Source organism: Siphateles boraxobius, unplaced genomic scaffold, assembly GCF_051911475.1.
Source record: "Siphateles boraxobius isolate OS27281-9 unplaced genomic scaffold, OSU_SipBor_1 68, whole genome shotgun sequence".
Lineage (NCBI taxonomy): Eukaryota > Metazoa > Chordata > Actinopteri > Cypriniformes > Leuciscidae > Siphateles > Siphateles boraxobius.
This window is the reverse complement of record NW_027509195.1, coordinates 9,093,403-9,112,330: the sequence shown is the minus strand read 5'-3', so window position 1 is coordinate 9,112,330 and position 18,928 is coordinate 9,093,403. Positions and strand designations below refer to the sequence as shown.

The window sequence follows — 18,928 nt, the reverse complement described above, 5'->3', positions numbered from 1 at the left end:
TTACTCTACAATATTGAGTTACTCCCCAAAAAAGTAACTAATTGCATTACTACTTTACTTTGTCGCACCTGGGCTGGGCTTGCTCGTTTATTTTTTAATAACAAAAAATACAAAAGTTTTTGGCAAATGTAAAGTCCTTTTCACAGCGAAAGTGAAATGAATGAGCCTCAGACTGCAGGAAATGCCAATTCACACGGTGGAGCTCAAACAGACCTTTCGCTGGATAATTTTGATCACAGAAGAATAGGATGCAGGAGAACAAATGTGATGTTTAACTACATTATTTTGCTTATTCGTATGGTGAATGGGTCAGACTTTTTTTTAGTAAAATGCGTACCTTGACTAGTTACTTGGAAAAGTAATCTGATTACGTAACTTTAGCTACTTGTAATGTGTTGCCAATTATTTAATTGGGGTGTTGGTTCGAGAACAATAAGTTCAGTAAAAGACTGTTGTTTGCTGATAGTAGTTTTGAATGCTTTCTGAGTTATGAAGTAATAATTTTATCTCAGATTGACGTAACCAATCAAACAGGCATCATGAAAATAAGTTTATTAAGAAAATACATGCTTTGTCATTGTGTACCGTGTACACTGTTGTCTGTTGCAATTTAAATGACAAGAGCCCTATATGAATATTTTCAGAAATTTGCATCCTAATATCATATAGCAGCAGGACACAATGTGCGATGCTCTCATAATGTACAGGCACGACTGCAGGATATTGATCCCTTTGCCACAGTTCAAAGTGATACAAGTTCTCATCTGTCAGATGATTTTGCTCCCAGATCACAGGTCGTTTCAGTCTCTGAGGACTAGATGCAAAACACAAAGGGAATGCAAAATAAAAGAATATTTAAAAACTCCCATTTCAACCCATTCCATTAGTAAACAACAATACCGTAAAGGTTGCTAATGCTACCAGGTCAGTTTTCTTGTCAGTAGCCAAATGCTTTTGTCAGAGGGACATAATACCAGCAAACCAACCTTTCTCCAGCATAAATTAACTCACAACCGCATTGCTTATATTAGTACTTAAAGCATTTACTCTACACATAAGGTCTAAATAAATATTTGGACATTTCATGGCTGTAGTTTTTGCCCTCTAACTGAAATATATAGTAGACATGTAAAAGTAACAACACATAGATGATCAACTATCGATATAGAGAAGTCTTTACACTGTGAACTAAACACAGATACACTACCATTCAAAAGATTGGGGTTAGTATGACTTTTTCATGTTTCTGAAAGAAGTCTCTTATGCTCACCAAGGCTTCATTTATTTGATCAAAAAACAGTAATATTGTGCACAATATAAAATAATAGTTTATTGTAAATATATTTTAAAATGGAATTTATTTCTGCGATTGCAAGCTGAATTTTCAGCATCATTACTCCAGTCTTCAGTGTCACATGATCCTTCAGAAATCATTCTAATATGCTGATTTGTGGAAACATTGAGCAGCACAACTTTAAACACTGATAATAAGGTTGTTGTTTTTTTGTATGTGGAAACCGTGATATGTTTTCATCAGGGTTCTTTGATGAATAGAAAACATTTATTTGAAATAAAAATATTTTGTAACAATGTAAAAGTCTACTTTCTCTTTTGATAAATGTAATGCATCCTTGCTGAACAAAAGTATACATTTCTTTCAAATAATAATAATAAAAAACATCTTACTGACCCTAAAACTTTAAAATGGTAGTGTACAAGCTTTCAGCTATGTAGGAGTGTAGTACCCTCAGCTCCATGTAACATTTTACCAGGTTTTCACATAAAATCAGCACAGAATATGAGAAAAGGTCTGCTGACACATGCAAACACTTGATTTCAACTTGATCTCAAATACTTACTGCTTATTCAAAGGCAATAGTGCATTTCATTTGTAAAGACCCGCAGATGGTATCATCTGAACACAAAATAGTGCTTTAAGTGCTTTTCCACAGTTGTACTATAATAGGGTAAATGTATAAAAAATACATATGGCATCTTACAGATGTGACAAGGCTATATTGACCATAGCATCCATTGAAGTATCATGTTTGTGATTGATATAAAATCTCATGCATTCTAATCTGACTCTATATGAGCCACAAAGGCATCGCAACTGAATGCAACGCAGGTGAAATGAGCCAGAGCAAGAATACATCTCTTCACACTCGCTTTAAAAAACAATTGAAGTATAAGGAAATGAAGTGAAGACTTCAAACATGACACAGTCATTATGCCACAGAAACTATTTCTTGAGCAAGTTGTCGATGTTTTACCCATCTAAACAACGTTTTACCCTTCTACAGTCGCTTATTTTTAAACCTTGACTGATCCAGAGACTTTTCAGATTGGCAAACTCTGTAATTGCATTTCACAGTCTTAGTAACTCCCTCAGGCCTCATCGCTTGTGGCACTGAGACTCTCTTCCTGCTCTAACCTGCTGTTGGGAGCCACAGGTGAGGTCAGGTTCAGGTAGCCTATCTCAGTGGACTGTGAAACGGGCACAGACGAGGAGATCTCTAGGCTCTTCACTCCAGACTCACCCACTTTGACTTTGCGAATGGCATCCAATATTCCCCATGAGTCACAGAGCCCAGGCTGTGGACTAGAGCAAGATGTTGCAATGTAAGACGTCAGCATTTGTTCACTGACAGTGAAATAATCCGATACTGATCTGCAGCCTCAGCGGAAAAATAAATCTAAATGGCAGATGAGACAAGATATATACTACCTTTATAAAATTGGGGCCGGCAAGATTTCCTTTATGTTTTTTTAAAAGAAGTCTCTCAAGCTCACCAAGGCTGCATTTATTTAATCAGAAATACAGTAAAACAGTAATATTGTGAAATAGTATTACACTTTTTCTGTTAATATATTTAAAATGTTATTTATTCCTGTGCTGGCAAAGCTGAATTTTCAGCATCATTCCTCCAGTCTTCAGTGTCACATGATCCTTCAGAAATCATTATAATATGCTGATTTGGTCAAAACATTTCTTATTATTAATGTTGAAAAAAAGTTACAAATATTTATGTGGAAACAGTGATTACATTTTTATCAGGATTCATTGATAAATAGAAAGTGAAAAAAAAAACTATACATATATTTTTAAAGTATTTATTTGAAAAATATATATTTTTTAACTATGGAAAAGTCTACTGTCACTTTTGACTATTTAATGCATCTCTCCTGAATAAAAGTTTTTATTTATTAAAAAAATAATAATAATTCTAACCGCATACATTAAAACGGAAGTGTATATTGTATACTAAACTTTAAATTAGTTGCAGAAAAATATTGATAAAAATAGATTTAGTATTTTTTGATTTGACTGTATTTGGAAACAAAATATTGAGTAGGTTGGAAGACTGAAAAAAGTTCTGAATTTTACCTTGGCGTTGATGTCCGCAACAGGCTATCATGATGAGCTCCAGAAGGAAACATTTTCTTGACCTCCTAAGACAAAAACACAAAATAAAAGCATCAGTGCAATCCAAATTTGAAATGCTTATTTAAATGATAATAAAAAGAACAATTGCTTAATAAACGTGTACCTCAACAGTACACATCGACTGAAGGTTTCTCAATGCACGATCTAAAATTCCTATCTGATTGGCCAATGTTAGAGTTTTTTCTTGCAGCTCTTTGTTCTCCATCTCCAGAAATTTTACTCTAAGAGAAGACAGGGCAAAAGAGACAGTTCGTATATTCCTGTGCTTTCCTGTCAGATGTAGATGAACAGGGTAATGAGATGTTTACCTCTGCTGGATGGTTGTGGCAGTTCTCAGTCCATTGTTTCCCATCTCCTCAGCTTCACTTATTCGCTGCAGAAGTTCTCGTCTCTCCAGGAGGAGCTGGTCGTTTTCTTCTGTCACAGTCCTAATCCAGTCCTTCTCCTGCTCATAGTGGAACACACTCAAGGTGAAGTACATGTTAAGTCTATAGTGTTGACGGTCGGGTCTGAAAACACTCACTTTCTCTGAGAGACTTGTCGCAAGAGCCAGATCATTTTCCAGCTGCTGGATCCTGTGCTCATGTTGGGCGACTGTCTTCATGAAGATCTGTTTAGCTCTGCGCAACTTGGTTTTGTGCTGAGACTGTTTCTCATTGTGTCTCCTGCAGGACACAAGTTTTTTATGATTTCATATTAACACATTGCATGTAATGTACTTTTAAAACAGTTTATTTGCTGTAAGAGTAAAGGCTGGAATAGAGAAAAACTGGGCATGATACACTAAACGACTGAGGTTCACACAGATTTTCAAGTTGTTCTGAACACGAACACATGCAAAAACATGTGCCTTATTGCAAGGAGACGTGTCAAATGGAACCAATATGTTCTAATATTAGCTCAAAATATCAAACCTGTTTGATATCCTCCAACTGGATGAAATCAAAGTCTGAAGCTTAAAAAAAACTCTCCATCCTACACTACATGATTTTCACAAATTCACATTAACATATAACCAGATATAATGCATTTTTGGCGTACTGTCCGAGAAGAGGGCCCCAAGTTAGAAATTTGGCCTGAACACAGATTACTTCCCTCGTATCCCTGGCTGGGATAGGAAAAATTGAGAATGAGGAGCTGGGGTGGGGGAGGGATGCTGGAAAACTGTCATGGGACAGAGGTAAGTTGGCTATATAGGCCTTCTCTCGTGCTGATTTGATAGATTATCTAAACGTGCTTCCTCCTGAACTATGTTAATGATAGTTCTATGAAATCTGTGAACTCCAGCTGCCTAAAATCTTTTGGCAACTAGCATCGACTCATCCAGACTGCAGATCAGCAAAAGCAAAAGTCTTGTATTGCAGCTAGGGATGGTCCGATACCATTTTTTTCAAACCGATACGAGTAAGAGTATTTACATTTTTCTACTTGCCGATACCGAGTAACGATACCGATATTTCTACTGCAAAAGTAACTATAGGCTCCCAGAAAAGAAGACAGAAGACTATTTTAGAACACAGGTTAGAAGACTGTTTTTATTTTCTTCTCTGCTTGTTTTAACAAGTCTAAAAATAAATAATAATGAGTAAAATAATAAATGTATTAGCGCACAAACCACTGTAAATTTAACATAAAAGCAAGCAGGCTACTGCGTGCATGGTCTGGAATGACTGAATGCGCGCAAAGTGTGCTCCCTTAATAGCCTAATACCTAAAAAGCTGACAGTCCATAGCGATCTCACAAATCTCTGTTATTATCAATGAAGCTGACTGCACAATGAATCATTCATAATATCCACACACTGTTATAATTAGAGGATTTGCCAGCATACAGAATTCAGCACTGAACAAAAAAGTTGAGCGGTGAGGGGAGTCTATCTTAAATGCTTCTGATTGGACATTGAGTTCAAGAAATCAACACATATGACTGTGATTGGCTACATCGCTCAACGCTGCAAACATGTTATGAATAGAAACTCTGGCCTGTAAATCGTTTCTATTTTGTTTTAGTTGTTATTCTTGCTTTTCTGCAACAGATGAATAAAAATCTATTAGTTTTAATATGTTTTATTCATAGATATTTTTAGCTTGCGGGAGTCCCGCGAATCAAAGTCAAAAGTCAAAGTTTATTTATAAAGCACTTTTAAAAACAGCAAGTGTTTGACAAAGTGCTGTACACTTATACCCTATATCACTACTACAAACAATCAATGACACAAAAATAAAAACAATAAAACAAAAGCAAATAAAACAACTCGCACATAGCATCAAATGCCAAACTGTAATAATAGGTTTTAAGACTAGATTTAAAAGCATCAAGTGTCTGAGCCTGTCTGATGTACAAGGGCAAATTGTTCCAAAGCTTTGGTCCGGCCTCTGCAAATGCTCTTTCGCCCCTGCTCTTCAGCTTAACCCGAGGGACAACTAAAAGCAAACGGTCAGCAGACCTAAGCGCTCTTGAAGGCGCATACTACAATCGTTTTATTCTCCCGCAACCCGCACACACAGAGTCAGTGCATTACCTCCCGCGCTCGCAATCGGCCATCAAATCTAGTCCCGTGCCGCACTCTATTGCGTTGGGAGTGCACGTCCCTATGCCACAGTTCATCTCGACAAAGCACTCGCGGCGGCCAGTTTCGTTTCGCAAAATGTACGTGGTATCGGCGAATTATTATGAGTACGAGTATATGGGGACAGTATCGACCCGATCCCCGATGCCAGTATCGGTATCGGGCATTCCCTAATTGCAGCCTTAAGTATAATGTCCACCCAGTGAATAATTATACCTAATGTGAGTGTCAAGCTGCTGAACAACCAGCTTCAGTTCCTCCTGCAGTCTCTCAGACTCATGTTGGGAAGACAGAAGCTGTTCTTCCAGCCTGTGGCAGCTCTTCTGACCGCCTCTCTGCTGCAGGACACATTGGTATTTCATGGTCAGCAGCTCCATTAGTGCATCATTTCAGCAATTAGTATGATAGTTTCAACTCACAAACCTCTTCTCTAGCTGTGTTAAGTTCACTCTCCAGCACTTGCAGCCGCGTCTCCAGCTCCTGTGTGCGGTGTGACATCTCCAAGTTGTTGCGTGTCATAGTCGCCTCCTTCGCCTGCAATGAGCGCACCTGCTGCTGGAGTTCCTCATCTTTCTGCTCAAGTAATTTCCTTTCAGAAAACACAGAAAGTGATTGTAAAGTCCACTATATAGTAAGTAACACATGCAACAATTGCTGCAATGGTCATACTTTATATTAAGTGACTTACCATGCACTTACATAAAAAAAATTATAAGGTACTATATACTTATTGTTAGGGCTGGGCGACATGGGCAAAAAAAAAAAAATGATCATGATAATTTTTTTCATATCAGTATTTTGATAAATGTCAAATATTTATTTCTTTAGTTTCAAGGCAGATTTTTGCTCGTAAGTGAAAGTTGTAGAAACCAGATCATTAATTGTGGTTTTAAACTACTATTTATTGTCAGAACATAACAAACATTTGGCAGTAGCTTGAAAAAATAGTAACATCTGTAAAAATTGTAACACCCTTATTTTATATGGTAAAATTAAAATATTTTGACTTTGAGTTTTATTAAAATGAACCATTGGTCTTCCATAGTAGAATACATTTAGATCATGATAACCATAGTAAAAACCACACATATAGCATCTCACTACCTGGTAAAATTGTTTCTATGGTATTTGTATAAAAATGTATAGCAAATGTACAAATGCTATAGCTTAATCACAAAAAATACAGTAAGTATATTCCATTAATACCTTTAATACATGTCTACATTAATAATATAGTAAAATTCGATATAAATATCCCACAATTCTGCCACAATACCATGGTGCAGTTAGTGTTACTACAGTAAATCCATGCTTTCTGACTGTATCGTTGCACACAGTGTTTCTCCTGTTTGTCAGTGCCGTTTCATCTGGCTTTAAACAGGTTCTATTATGCTTTTTCACTTTTCAACTTTAATTAGCGTGTAATGTTGCTGTTTGAGCAGGCTACAAATCCACACTTAAGAACATTTACCAAAGGTTACGAGGTTTCATGGAGTGAAATGTTTTAAATGATCATAAATGATAATGATGCATAATTTCTGAATGGCAACGGTATAAAAGAATATTACAGCGTTTGCCTTTCTATTACTAATACTAGAAAGGCCAACGCTATAATACTTTATACTTATACAATATATTATATTAGCTTTTTTACTTTCTTCTGCATCTGCGCTCAGGCGTTGAAATCTGAAAAATAAAAGTGATATATTTATTGGTCGACCGCTAATATAAGCTTGTGGTGCAGTGACCCGTCTGACCTCTGTAGTTGATCCTCTTGCAGTCGGGCTCTGAGAGCAGACAGGTTATCAGACATGTCTCTGGTGTCTCTTTCTAGTTTGCTGGTCTCTCCTGCTCTGGCCTCTTCCAGGCGTATCTGGTGCAGAGCGTTCTTCAGTTGCTGCTGCAGATCTACGACCTGCAGAGATGTTGAACACATTCTTCATAACTGTTATACTACTGAACAAGAGAATTTCAGCCTGCTCTGAACACACACCTTCTTGTCAGCAGCAATCACACGTGCCCTCTCTGAATTGAGCTCCTCCATCAAGCTTCTGTTAGTCTGTCGGTTCTGAGCGCTTCTGGCCATCTCCAGCTCCAGATCTCTGGCTCTCTGCTGGAGTTTCTCCAGCTCTGCCACCTGTCCTGCTGCGCTGCCCTCCTGCTGGGCTACTTTGGCCTGGGCCTGCTTCAGCTCCGCACACAGCTATAGAACAGAGCAGAAACATAAGGTTTCTGAGCATCAACAATAGTCCTGTGTAAATCTAACTAGGGATCGCCCATGTTCAACATAATTTAAAAACAACCAAAAGAGTAAAATTGTAAATGCTGTTACTTTGAACTTTCTATTCATCAAAGAATGCTGAAAAATGTATCATGGTTTCTTCAAAAATATTAAGCAGCACAACTGTTTTCAATATTGATAATAAGAAAAGTTTCTTGAGCAGCAAATCAGCATATTAGAATGATTTCTGAATGATCATGTGACACAGAAGACGAGTTAAAATTCAATATAAAAGTTATTTTAAGCATAAAACCGTGTCCTAACCAGACGCAATGCGATAAGATTCCAGCGACGAATAATTTGTCTGTCCACACTAGACGCAGCACGATTCAAAATCAATCAAAACACACAGCCAATCAGAGCAGGGTGTCGGCGGAGTCTCGTGGCAAGTGCACAGCCACAGACAAGTAATCTTGTCGGCACTCGCAAGAAAATGGATAAGTAGGCTACATTATAATCAAATTCACAAATATTACACCATTTAAACATTATTAAAAATACATAGGCTACTTGTTTGTTCACAGTTTGAACGTTCTAGTTTCCATTTGTTTAATTTCAAGATCTGAGGTGAATTATCCATTGTTGCTTTTACAGCTAAAAAGCTGGGAGCACTAAATGATATTCAAAGTCACATTGACTTTTAACATTAAATAAAGCACATAAACAATACCTGAGATAATCATTGCCACACTTTGTGTTTGTGGTTCCAGCCGCGACATCGCAGAAAAATAGAAACCGCTTCTAAAATAGAATCATCGCGTGTCGCCGTCGCGGCTGGTTAGAACAAAAGCTCTGATTAACATGGAAAAGATGCCTTTTATCACCCGTCGCGTGTAGTTAGGACATGGTGTAAGAGACTTCTTTCAAAAACATTTAATTTAGTATTTGGACACTTATGCCTCACTTGCATTTCCATATGCCTTATGTAAATACATATCAAAGTAAATGTCATCTTCTATATTTATTTAAAACAAATGCCACTTGGTTCATATGTTGTTATCTAATCTAATGCAATAACTTACATTAATTTCAAATGTAACTTAAGAGACGTTTTTTTTTTACCTTGATCTTCTCCTGATCTAGGAGTGCATTGTGTCTCTTAAGGTCTAGATTTTTCTCTCTCTCATAGCGTAGCTCTCGCTCAGCAGAGGTGAAGAGGTGCTGAGTTCTCTGCAGGTCCTGTCTCAGCTGTTTGTTCTCCTCTCCCTTCTGTTTTAGGAGTGAGTCCTGAGCCTGTGCACAACCGCATAATTGCCACGTAGCAAACAGGGAAAATATATATTTTTTATAAAACAATATTTTTATTATACAATTAAGCAGGTTATATAAATGTTTTGTGCATAAATGAAAATAAAAATGAATGTGAATATGTTTGTGTGGGTGTGTAAAGATTGGAGAGCAGGGCTGACCTTAGCCCGGGCCTGAGCTTCACTGATCTGGGCCTGCAGGGCCAGCTGGTGTTGGCCAGCCAGCTGTCTCTCCTCCTCCAGGGTGGAGTGTAGTTTACTCATCTCTGACTTCACACAGGCCAGCTAGAGGAGCAGCACATGAAATTAAGCACTTTACAGATTACATCTTCAGCTAAGAGTTCAAAAACTCCATGTACACCGCCGTTCAAAAGTTTGATATTTTCTTTACAATTTCTTTACACTTATAATGTTTCAAAACTTCTATTCAAAAACACTTCTATTTCAAATAAATGCTGTTCTTTTGAACTTTTTTATTCATTAAAAAATCCTGAAAAAAATCTATCATGGTCTCCACAAAAATATTAAGCAGCACAACTGTTTTAACATTGATAATGAATCAAAAGATTTATTTTGCAATATATCAGCATATTAGAATGATTACTGAATATATATATTTATATGTATATATATATATATATATATATATATTAATTAAAAGGCTTTTAAACATGCTTTTGAGGTTTTGGCATAAAAACTGCTGGCAATAATGTGTTTTTGGGTATTTTATCATTTTTTTTGTCATTTTGTGAAACACACTTCACTTATATTATTTTTATGGTGAAATGTGTTATTCTTCTTGTTAACCCAGATGAATTTTGACCAAGAACAATGAACTGTGGCATTATTTTAGAGTGAGTGGGGCAGCAAAAATAGACCGCCTCGGTGTGCAGTGTGAATGCTCTAATCGGTTAATACGGCCCTGAAATAAAATATGCGCTGCTTACGCATCCAGTGTGAAACAGGCCCTTACCTGACAAACCCCCTCATCCTGTGCAGAAGGCTTGTGGTTGGCCGTCTGCTCCTGTGATGCTCTGGGTGTCTGCTCTCTGGTATACTGGAGCTGCTGTCTCACATGCAGGAGCTCCAGACTGAGTCTCTCTTTCTCCCCGTCAGTCTGAAGCCTCTCGTGGGCTTTATCGCTGAGCTCTCTCTGTAGCTGCATCACCTGACCACGTTTCTCCATCAGCTCATCCCTAAACAGGCAAAGTGCCTCTTACCACATGCTTTCTACTGAGTCCAAGAGCTAATTATGTATCATTTTAATGTCATACAGAGTTGATCTGTTGTATCTGTGACAGACTGCTTACCTTAGAGTGTTGTGCTCCTTCTCTAGTCGAGTCAGTTCTGATCTCAGTTTGTCCACCATGGACTTAAGCTCGACCACATGTCCCCTGCTGTCTCTCAGGTCCTCTTCAGCCCGGCTGTTCTCGGTCTGATGTGTAAGGTTGTCCTGGAGCCGCGTCTGAGCACGCTCCAACTGGGCCACCTCAAGAGTACAAACATAGCCTCAGTGAGAATTTGCAAGCTACAGGAAGAATATCACAGCATCCCAACACTAAATGGATTGCTTTCTTTGTGATTTCAACATATGAATGACCTTCATTTTTATTACCTTTTCTTCCAAAATTCCCTTTTCTCCTTTAATCTGCGTGAGGTTCTTGTTGAGTGTCTTCCCTTGTCGACATTCTACCTCTAGTCTCTGGACCTCCACACGTAATCTCTTCAGCTCCTCATGGTCTTTTTGCATGACCTGTCCACATGTGCAGTTCATGGTTTCAGATAGCATTGTTATTATTATAAACAAATGCATAGTGCAATATGAAAAAATTACTTTCCAGGACTCTAAACTGTCTAGTTTATAACGAGTCATGTGTGACAATGATATTACCTCTTTCTCCTTTTTGAGCGCAGTCCTGGCAACAGACAGATCCACCTCCAGCTGCTTCCTCCATCCTTTTTCTTCAGCAAGACGACCCTCGAGGAACTTTAGTCTTTCTTGAATGCTCTCACTAAGCTTTGGATTAAAAGATCAAAGATATTCTACCACATAATCAGAGGGTGCAAGTGATTTTTATGAGGTTGCTATTCTCCTTGGTGTGAACACAGGCCTTCGACCTTTACCTCAGAGTCAGTTCCTCGAACCTGATCTTCATCTTTCTTCTCAAGTTTCTTGGTATCCCTCTTACTCAGTTCTTCCTCAATACTTTTAATCTAGAACCAAACTCAGAGTCATCCTCCAAATTCAGGTGATTATTTATCAAATTCAGCCTCATAACATCACGACTAAAAACGTACCTTTCTCTGTAACCCCTCTATCTCACACTCATGATGCTCTCGCACGTCTCTCGCTGCGTTCTGCGCTTCCCCCAACAGTGCCTCCAGCTCCTCGTTCCGCTCCACCAACTCCTCGTGTTCCCGCTGCTGCTTCTGCAACCTCCTCTCCAGCTCTCGCAGGCGGCTGTCCTTATCTTCAGACTCTCTCCGACACCTGCCAAAATACATCTGCCATATCAGCATCTTTAACGTGTGGAAGCAATGACATGTACATCTTTAAGTTAGATAAAGGAGGGCAAAGCTTCACCTTTTGTGGAGTGTCTCATCGTCTGGAGCCACTGATGTATCTGCATTAACATTATTCCCAACACCCTGACAAAAAAGCATCTGTAAGCTCTGAGAGGAAACTATACAAATATTAAATTATTTGTGTCATGCAATACATGCAAACTAGCCCCTTCAAGAGAGCATTGTAGTAGAATGTATATCTACCTGTGCAGAGTATATTTTATTGTGCTCTAATGTCTCGTTGATCCCTTGAGCGGAGTGCAGCTTTGATTGTTCAACCTGTGGAACAACCGACATTGCAAAATATAACATTTCTGAGTTTGCATATTGCAAATATCTAGCATCTCATGGCACCAAGATAAAATTTTAAAAAACAATTATTCTTGCCAGTTTAAGAAGAGTCCTCTTCTCTGTGTCCAATGAGCGAACTCTATCCCTCAGCACACGAATCTCCCCATCCAGTCGTTCATTGTGTTCCTTGGCCTTCTTCAGCTCCACCATATCTGTCAAACATAGAGTTTGCAACCAAAAAACATCATTTGTAATGTTTCCATGATTTGTTCTTAGTTTACAGTACTTTGGTCTATGCTAGAGTTCTTTGAAGTGTCTTTATAAATAAACTTGCAAATGTGTGACGCAATATGTTGCTGCAGACAAAAATCTCACCACACTGTTTAAGCTTGTCCACTTCCTGTTTTAACTGCTCCACTTCCTCCCCAGTTTTCTGCAGGTGCGGTACTGAAATGAAAATTGTGTTTACATTATGCATTAAGACAAAACAATTAGAGAAACAGTAATCTAAAACTAGTTTTAGTTTTTTCTAAAGGCCGCATGATGTTTTTTCTAAAGGCCGCATGAGTGACGCTTGGTCATGAAAAAGTCACCACCACCATTACCAGGTTGTTCAGGGTGATTTTGTTTGTTTTATCATTCGCCAGGGGAAAATAGTTCAGTTTAGTTGCATAACAAATACGCAAGGATGCACAATAAATAAAAAAATTATCAGTTAATATTAAAGTGATCATCAGTTAATCAGTCAATCAGAATCAGTTTGGATATTTAATTTTCCACACTCAATTCCTCTGTTTATTTTTTTTTTTACATTTAAATTACATTTACAATCATCTGACTAGTGCCGTTAAATGAATTAAAATATAAATATTAGATGAAAAACTAAAATAAAACTGAAATGAATATAAATTAAATCTAAATAATAATAATAAAAAATATTAGCAATGACAAAAGCACATAATAAAATTACTAAAATTAGTTAATACAATTAAAACTGAAAAAATTTATAAAACTGAAATAATAAAAATAAAAGTTAATTCAAAATGTTTTTATATTAATTGTATATATATAATACTAAAATAACACTGCATCTAATGCTCAGTCTTTCAAAACACTGAAAATTTAACAACACGGTTAAATGTAATCTTTAGCAAATCCCAAAATAATATCCATTTTGCCTACTGTCCATTATAATGGTGTGATGCCTAAATTCACTCGTAGCATTAAAAAATGATTGATTTTACCATTACCATAATACAAAAATAATTATCAGCTTATTGATATCAAAATCTGAATTGTTATTCACATACCAGACAAGTTTTGGACCTTACGAGCGAGATCTAGTTCATCTGTCAGGTGGCGAATCTCTTTATGTGCCATAGCAAGACGACTCGACGCCTCTTCCAGATCCCTCTCCAGCTTCTGCCGCTCTGTGCGCTCTCTACAGAGTTCTTCACTGTGGGCCTACAGGGGACAGAGCTTACAGTGAGACATAAACCTGGCTGCACTGGGTGGACAAGCAAGAAGCATATCGGCCTCCATGCGTTTTTAACATGCATGAGCCACAGAACACAAGTGAAGCTGAATGTGGATCATGTTCCAGTGTGAACGGAGTTTAATATATGCCTTTTCTCCCTTATAACCATCAGAGACAACAGTAAAATTGGGCCAAACAGCCTTTGGTTAGTAACCACCCTGAAAGAAAGCGCTCCATAGTGCCATTAGGGTCTAGAGTGAAAATAAGAAGTGTTAATATTATCGTGCTAGGCTCAGCATGTTGTTATTCTATGCTTTGAGTTCAACCAAGGCATGCATTATTTCATGGAGCTGCCTTAATCTGCTTTAAGTGGATCATCCTCTCAAGGACAATACGGAAGGTTCCGCCTCTCTTGATTTAACCTTCATGTGATGCCTTTTTTAAAGACCAATCAAGTTATGAAAGGTTCGGGAACGTACAGCAAGGTTCTGTGCTCTTAGTGTCGCCTTGTGCGCACCAAAGAACTTCCTCCAAGGACTTTGAACTGATGATTCCTGTCCGTTTAGGGAGGGACAAAGAATCAGGAGAAATGATGATGCACCACATACAGATTGACAATGAAACACTTAAATATAGATGAGACACTGTTGATATGGGACATTCTTTGAGTCCATGACTTCAGCACACTGCTTTTGAAATTGCTGCCTGCTTATGGGACACTCTGAGATCTTCTCACCTCATTTATGTTTTCCTTTTGCTGTCTAAGTTCCTCTTCCAATGCGTGACGGATATGATCCAGCTCCTCCTGATTTACATAAAAGAGGAGATATTAAAAGGACCATAAAACTAATAAGCCACAAGTGAGGTGTTACTATCAAGTGAAGACTCCACATTTTTTAACACATACAGTATACTGCCATTATTACCATATAAATATTTACATTTTAAATAAACAAAGTTAATTCAAGGTATACATTTTATGTTGATATGTGCTCTTCAAGCCCTTTCTGTATCCTAAATAGACACAATTAAATAATATTTAAATATAAAATGCAATTAAATATAGCCTTTGCAATGGTCTACCTGTTGACCTACACTTTTAAGAACACTATTACAGAAGTTAGGCTTTATTTCTCATAGTACCTGTAGATGCACCTCTCTGAGATTGCCGGTGAGGGTCTGGGTGTCCAGCTTTCTTTCAGCAGCCTCTAGTCTCTCCAGCAGAGTGACTCTCTCCACCAGCAGATAGGCCACTTGCTCACTCGCACTGCTCTGGCTGATGTCCGCTAGACCCTCCTGCTCCAGCATCTCCACCACCTCCTTACACTGGGAGTCTGACAAACCACAACATACGTGAGGACCACTTACTGGACTATAAGTGGGTTCAAGTTGAGCACTAGCAGAACATAGGAGCTATGTTGCGAATGGAATACTAGCATGCTACTTAGTGCTATACGCACTAAATATAGCAAGAAACACATTATTTTGCATTTTAAATCAAATTCTATGTAAAAAAAAAGAAAAAAGAAAAAGAAGATTATGTTGTTACTGTTTATTAAAAATTAAAACTTAGTTTTTGTTAATTGAAATAAAGCTAAATTAAATATATCAAACTATAAATATTAGATTAAAAAAAATCTAAACTTAAATGAATTTAAAAATGTTGCTCTGGCATCTAAAAAATAAAAAAGTTTAACTTGAAAATGCTAAAATTACTATAACTATAAGAATAAATTAAAGCTAAATGGAAATATTATACCAATAAAATGACAAAAGCACATAAAATGACTAAATTAAAATGAAAACGAAAACTAAATCTTTATTAATATAAAATTGCATTAATATCAAAATATATAAATAATATATAAATAATTATAAGAGTACTTTTACACAACAACATGCTAAAAAACTGAAACTTTTTTGCGTAAAGACGACAACGCTGTAAAACAATCCCAGTTCACATGGATTTGTGAAAACGACTAATAATGTTGTTTTATGCCAGTCCAGTAGGTGGCGATGCCACTTTGTAGCCACTTTTAAGCCAGTATGCGGTTTTCAAAAAGTTGAACTTTAAATTTTTTTATAAAAGTTTGTGTTTTCAGGCCCCTAAAACACAGTTGTCATGTAAATGAAGGGCCAAACAATTGCAAACGAAATTTTTCTGTTTTGAGTTGAAAAACGGTGTTGTGTAAATGCCCCTGGTAAAAACACCTTGACTCTTGGTTGTCAGATCAAATGAGTTAAGAAATTTGTGGCTGATATTACTTCTGGACCATGAAAGGACCAGTCAAGCACACTGCATTGTGGGATACAGTATTCTACACAGTATGCTCTATTATATACTGCAAATTTGATAAATGTAGAGACTACAGAAAACTATTCTAAGGATACAGAAAAGTATGTATAACGCAGAAATGAGTATGAGTAGTATGCTATTCGAAAATTCGACACACATCGTTTACTACGAACACAATCTTAAGTATGATCAAATGATTTAATCAATATAAAACCCTCACCCTGTTGGTGTTTCATTAGAGCAAGTTCAGCACGGAGCTGTTCGTTGTCACGTTCGTACTCCGCTGTAAGAGAATCCCGCTCCTCCAGCATGTTTCGAATATGCTCCACGTAATTTTCCACCTTGAAAAAAAAACATCAAATAACCAGTCGGCACAGCAAAGGCATTAGCTACAGAAGGAGCTTGTTTTGGTCAGGAAACAGTGTCGTCATGTTACAATGTTGATGAGGGAGATGATTAGCTATTCTTTGGGGTAAAGGCCCGGCCTGCCATCTGCTGGCTCACCTCTCTCATCTCGCTGGCCTGCTGTGTGCGCAAACTCTGCAGGTCTTCAGTGGCGGCAGTCAGGCTGCCCTCACTGCTCTGGAGCAAATGCCACAGGTGCCGCTCACGCTCCTCTGTTGAAGCCTCAGGGGACAGACCGTCCCTGTGCAAGCGCAGGGTGATCTCGTCCAGCTCCTTTTCCTTCAGAGGAAACAAAACAATGAGCCTTCTTTTTTTCCTTGAACAGTGAAAATGAGGCCTGGGTTACCCGACACTATTTAAAATAGGACAAAGCAAGCTTTTAAATGAGCTAAAACAGCTAAAAATCAAGATGACAACTGACATCATAATTTAATTTTTTTCCTCAAAAACTGACTTTTTTTAAGAACTTGGTGCATATAAGAGGACATTTTGAATGTGAGATTTCTAGACATGGAAAAGATACGAAAACTTATAATATCATAAAGCCATGGAAATGTCCATAGTGAACATCTATTTTTATATTAAGCTCTGAAATATGTTGAAATTCCTACATGTTGGATCTGCCGAGAAATTATTTTAAGTAAAAAATAATTGTAAAAACGTTATCCCACAATCATGGTCATTTAGATTTATTATTGAACCTGAAGAACACTCAGTTCTTGAATCTTCTTGAATACGGAATGAACTATTTTAATTAATTTTAATATTATATATAATTTCCTTATAAATACTTTAGATCGACTGTGTAATTTCTGTGGATAAAAAAAACAAGCAGCTTTGTCATTACAGTGGAAGTACTAGACATATCAAGACAAAAATGTTGAGAACCACTGAACTTTTATTGGATCAGGAAAACGTGATAATGCTCAAAATATCTTGAGATTATTAGTATCTGATAATAATAGTTTAGGGGAATCAACTTTTTGCAACAATTTAAGCAAACGTACACGAGGAAATATTGTGTGTGATGAATAACTGCCATACAGTCGTAAGGCTACTGTCTATGGTCATTTTAAGCATATTACATGGTCTCAATTTACTAACCTTTCCTACTTTTATCATATTTATAAGTAAAAAAACGACGACACCATACCTCTCTTTTTTCCATGGCAGAGTAGAGCTGAACTGGAGTCCGTGCATCACTTGCAAATTCGCCAAGAGTGTTTATGAGAACAAAGTTTAGATTGTGGTTTCCAGAATTTGCGTCCGCCCATGGCAGTCTCTGACCTAATCATCACTTCATTATAAAAATAAAGAAAAGCATAAAACAGAACACAACGTGTTAACTGTAGTTTGCATGCACAATACAGCTTTAAGCAACAACTTTAGTATAACTTAACGTTACACTAATAACAATACAACTGTAACAAATGACTAAACATGATCATCTGCCAAATCCAAAATCCACTATCATCAGTAATCTAATCTTTCTCTCTCATATTCACAATATAACTGCAGTCACGGGTGTATTTGACAGGAATAACGTTTCTTTGGGTTTTTACTGCAATATAAAAAGTTTTCTAACCCTAGCAGAGTCCCAGTCCGCTAACTTTGGCTAACGGGCTAGTTCGCAGGTAACGTTATTACGCACGAGCCTCTTTTCATATCCTCCAGGCGGCTATTAAAAATAAAGCACATTAAGATTGTCGCTATGCTTCAACATCGATTTGACACTGTTAATGAAGCCTGTCTGTTTGCAAATATTGATGCAACAGTAGAGTGTCGTAATATCTCATGAGGCCTACCAAGTGTTTTGTTGCAGCTGCTCTCAATAGCTTGGGCCGAGCGCCTAGGCAACGGGTTAAACCATTATGAACAGAGAGGGGAGAGAAGGCTGCGTTGAGACGTTACACATTATCCCAGCAGATGGCGGTGATTGCTCAATAAATCAATAAGCAACCGAAAGGTAAGTTTGGAATAGAGCAGTGAGTGACTGAACTATTCAACTATTCAATTCATATTTTATTTTTCAAAGTAATTCATCATTCATTACATATATTGTGAAATTGCAATGTAAAATGATAGTTTTTTTCAGCATTCTTTAAATGAATAGAAAGTACAAAAGAGTATTTATTTGAAAAAGTCCTTGATAAATAAAAGTATTATCTTAATTAATTTACCACAAATTTTTAATGGTCGTATATTACAGTTTCCACAAAAATTTTACAAGCTGCAAATATTGTTGTAAACATTGATTGTGCGTGTGTGTGTGTGTGTGTGTGTGTGTGTGTGTGTGTGTGTGTGTGTGTGTGTGTGTGTGTGTGTGTGTGTGTGTGTGTGTGTGTTTGT

General features: G+C 37.3%; 1 protein-coding gene across 7 annotated transcripts; it reads right to left on the bottom strand.

The window, feature by feature from the left end:
- Nucleotides 1-535: 535 nt before the first annotated feature.
- Nucleotides 536-18,437, bottom strand: ccdc30 (coiled-coil domain containing 30). 7 transcript variants are annotated; one of them, XM_077214492.1, is made up of 30 exons: nt 18,385-18,437; nt 17,733-17,876; nt 16,679-16,858; nt 16,395-16,515; nt 15,022-15,212; nt 14,615-14,683; nt 14,358-14,432; nt 13,712-13,865; nt 12,777-12,848; nt 12,498-12,613; nt 12,315-12,389; nt 12,130-12,194; nt 11,844-12,036; nt 11,670-11,759; nt 11,437-11,562; nt 11,161-11,298; nt 10,856-11,034; nt 10,519-10,741; nt 9,708-9,830; nt 9,361-9,531; nt 8,011-8,220; nt 7,775-7,932; nt 6,441-6,606; nt 6,234-6,355; nt 3,972-4,113; nt 3,757-3,893; nt 3,552-3,669; nt 3,389-3,453; nt 2,541-2,602; nt 538-814 (listed from the first exon to the last, which is right to left on the bottom strand). In XM_077214492.1, the coding sequence occupies exons 2-30, from the start codon at nt 17,745-17,747 to the stop codon at nt 801-803; spliced, it is 3,570 nt and encodes a 1,189-aa protein (XP_077070607.1). In that variant the 5' UTR covers nt 17,748-17,876; nt 18,385-18,437; the 3' UTR covers nt 538-800. The 7 variants fall into 7 exon arrangements, with proteins under 7 accessions (XP_077070602.1, XP_077070603.1, XP_077070605.1 ...); XM_077214487.1 differs by lacking the exon at nt 2,541-2,602 and having other exon boundaries at nt 536-814; XM_077214488.1 differs by lacking the exons at nt 2,541-2,602; nt 18,385-18,437 and adding an exon at nt 17,985-18,116 and having other exon boundaries at nt 536-814.
- Nucleotides 18,438-18,928: the final 491 nt, after the last annotated feature.

Coding starts and splice junctions, on each gene's coding strand:
- ccdc30 (XM_077214487.1), bottom strand. Junction 11,299..11,436: donor CGCTCAAAAAGGAGAAAGAG/GTAATATCATTG, acceptor ACATGTGGACAG/GTCATGCAAAAAGACCATGA. Junction 9,831..10,518: donor AGGATGAGGGGGTTTGTCAG/GTAAGGGCCTGT, acceptor CTGCTCCTCTAG/CTGGCCTGTGTGAAGTCAGA.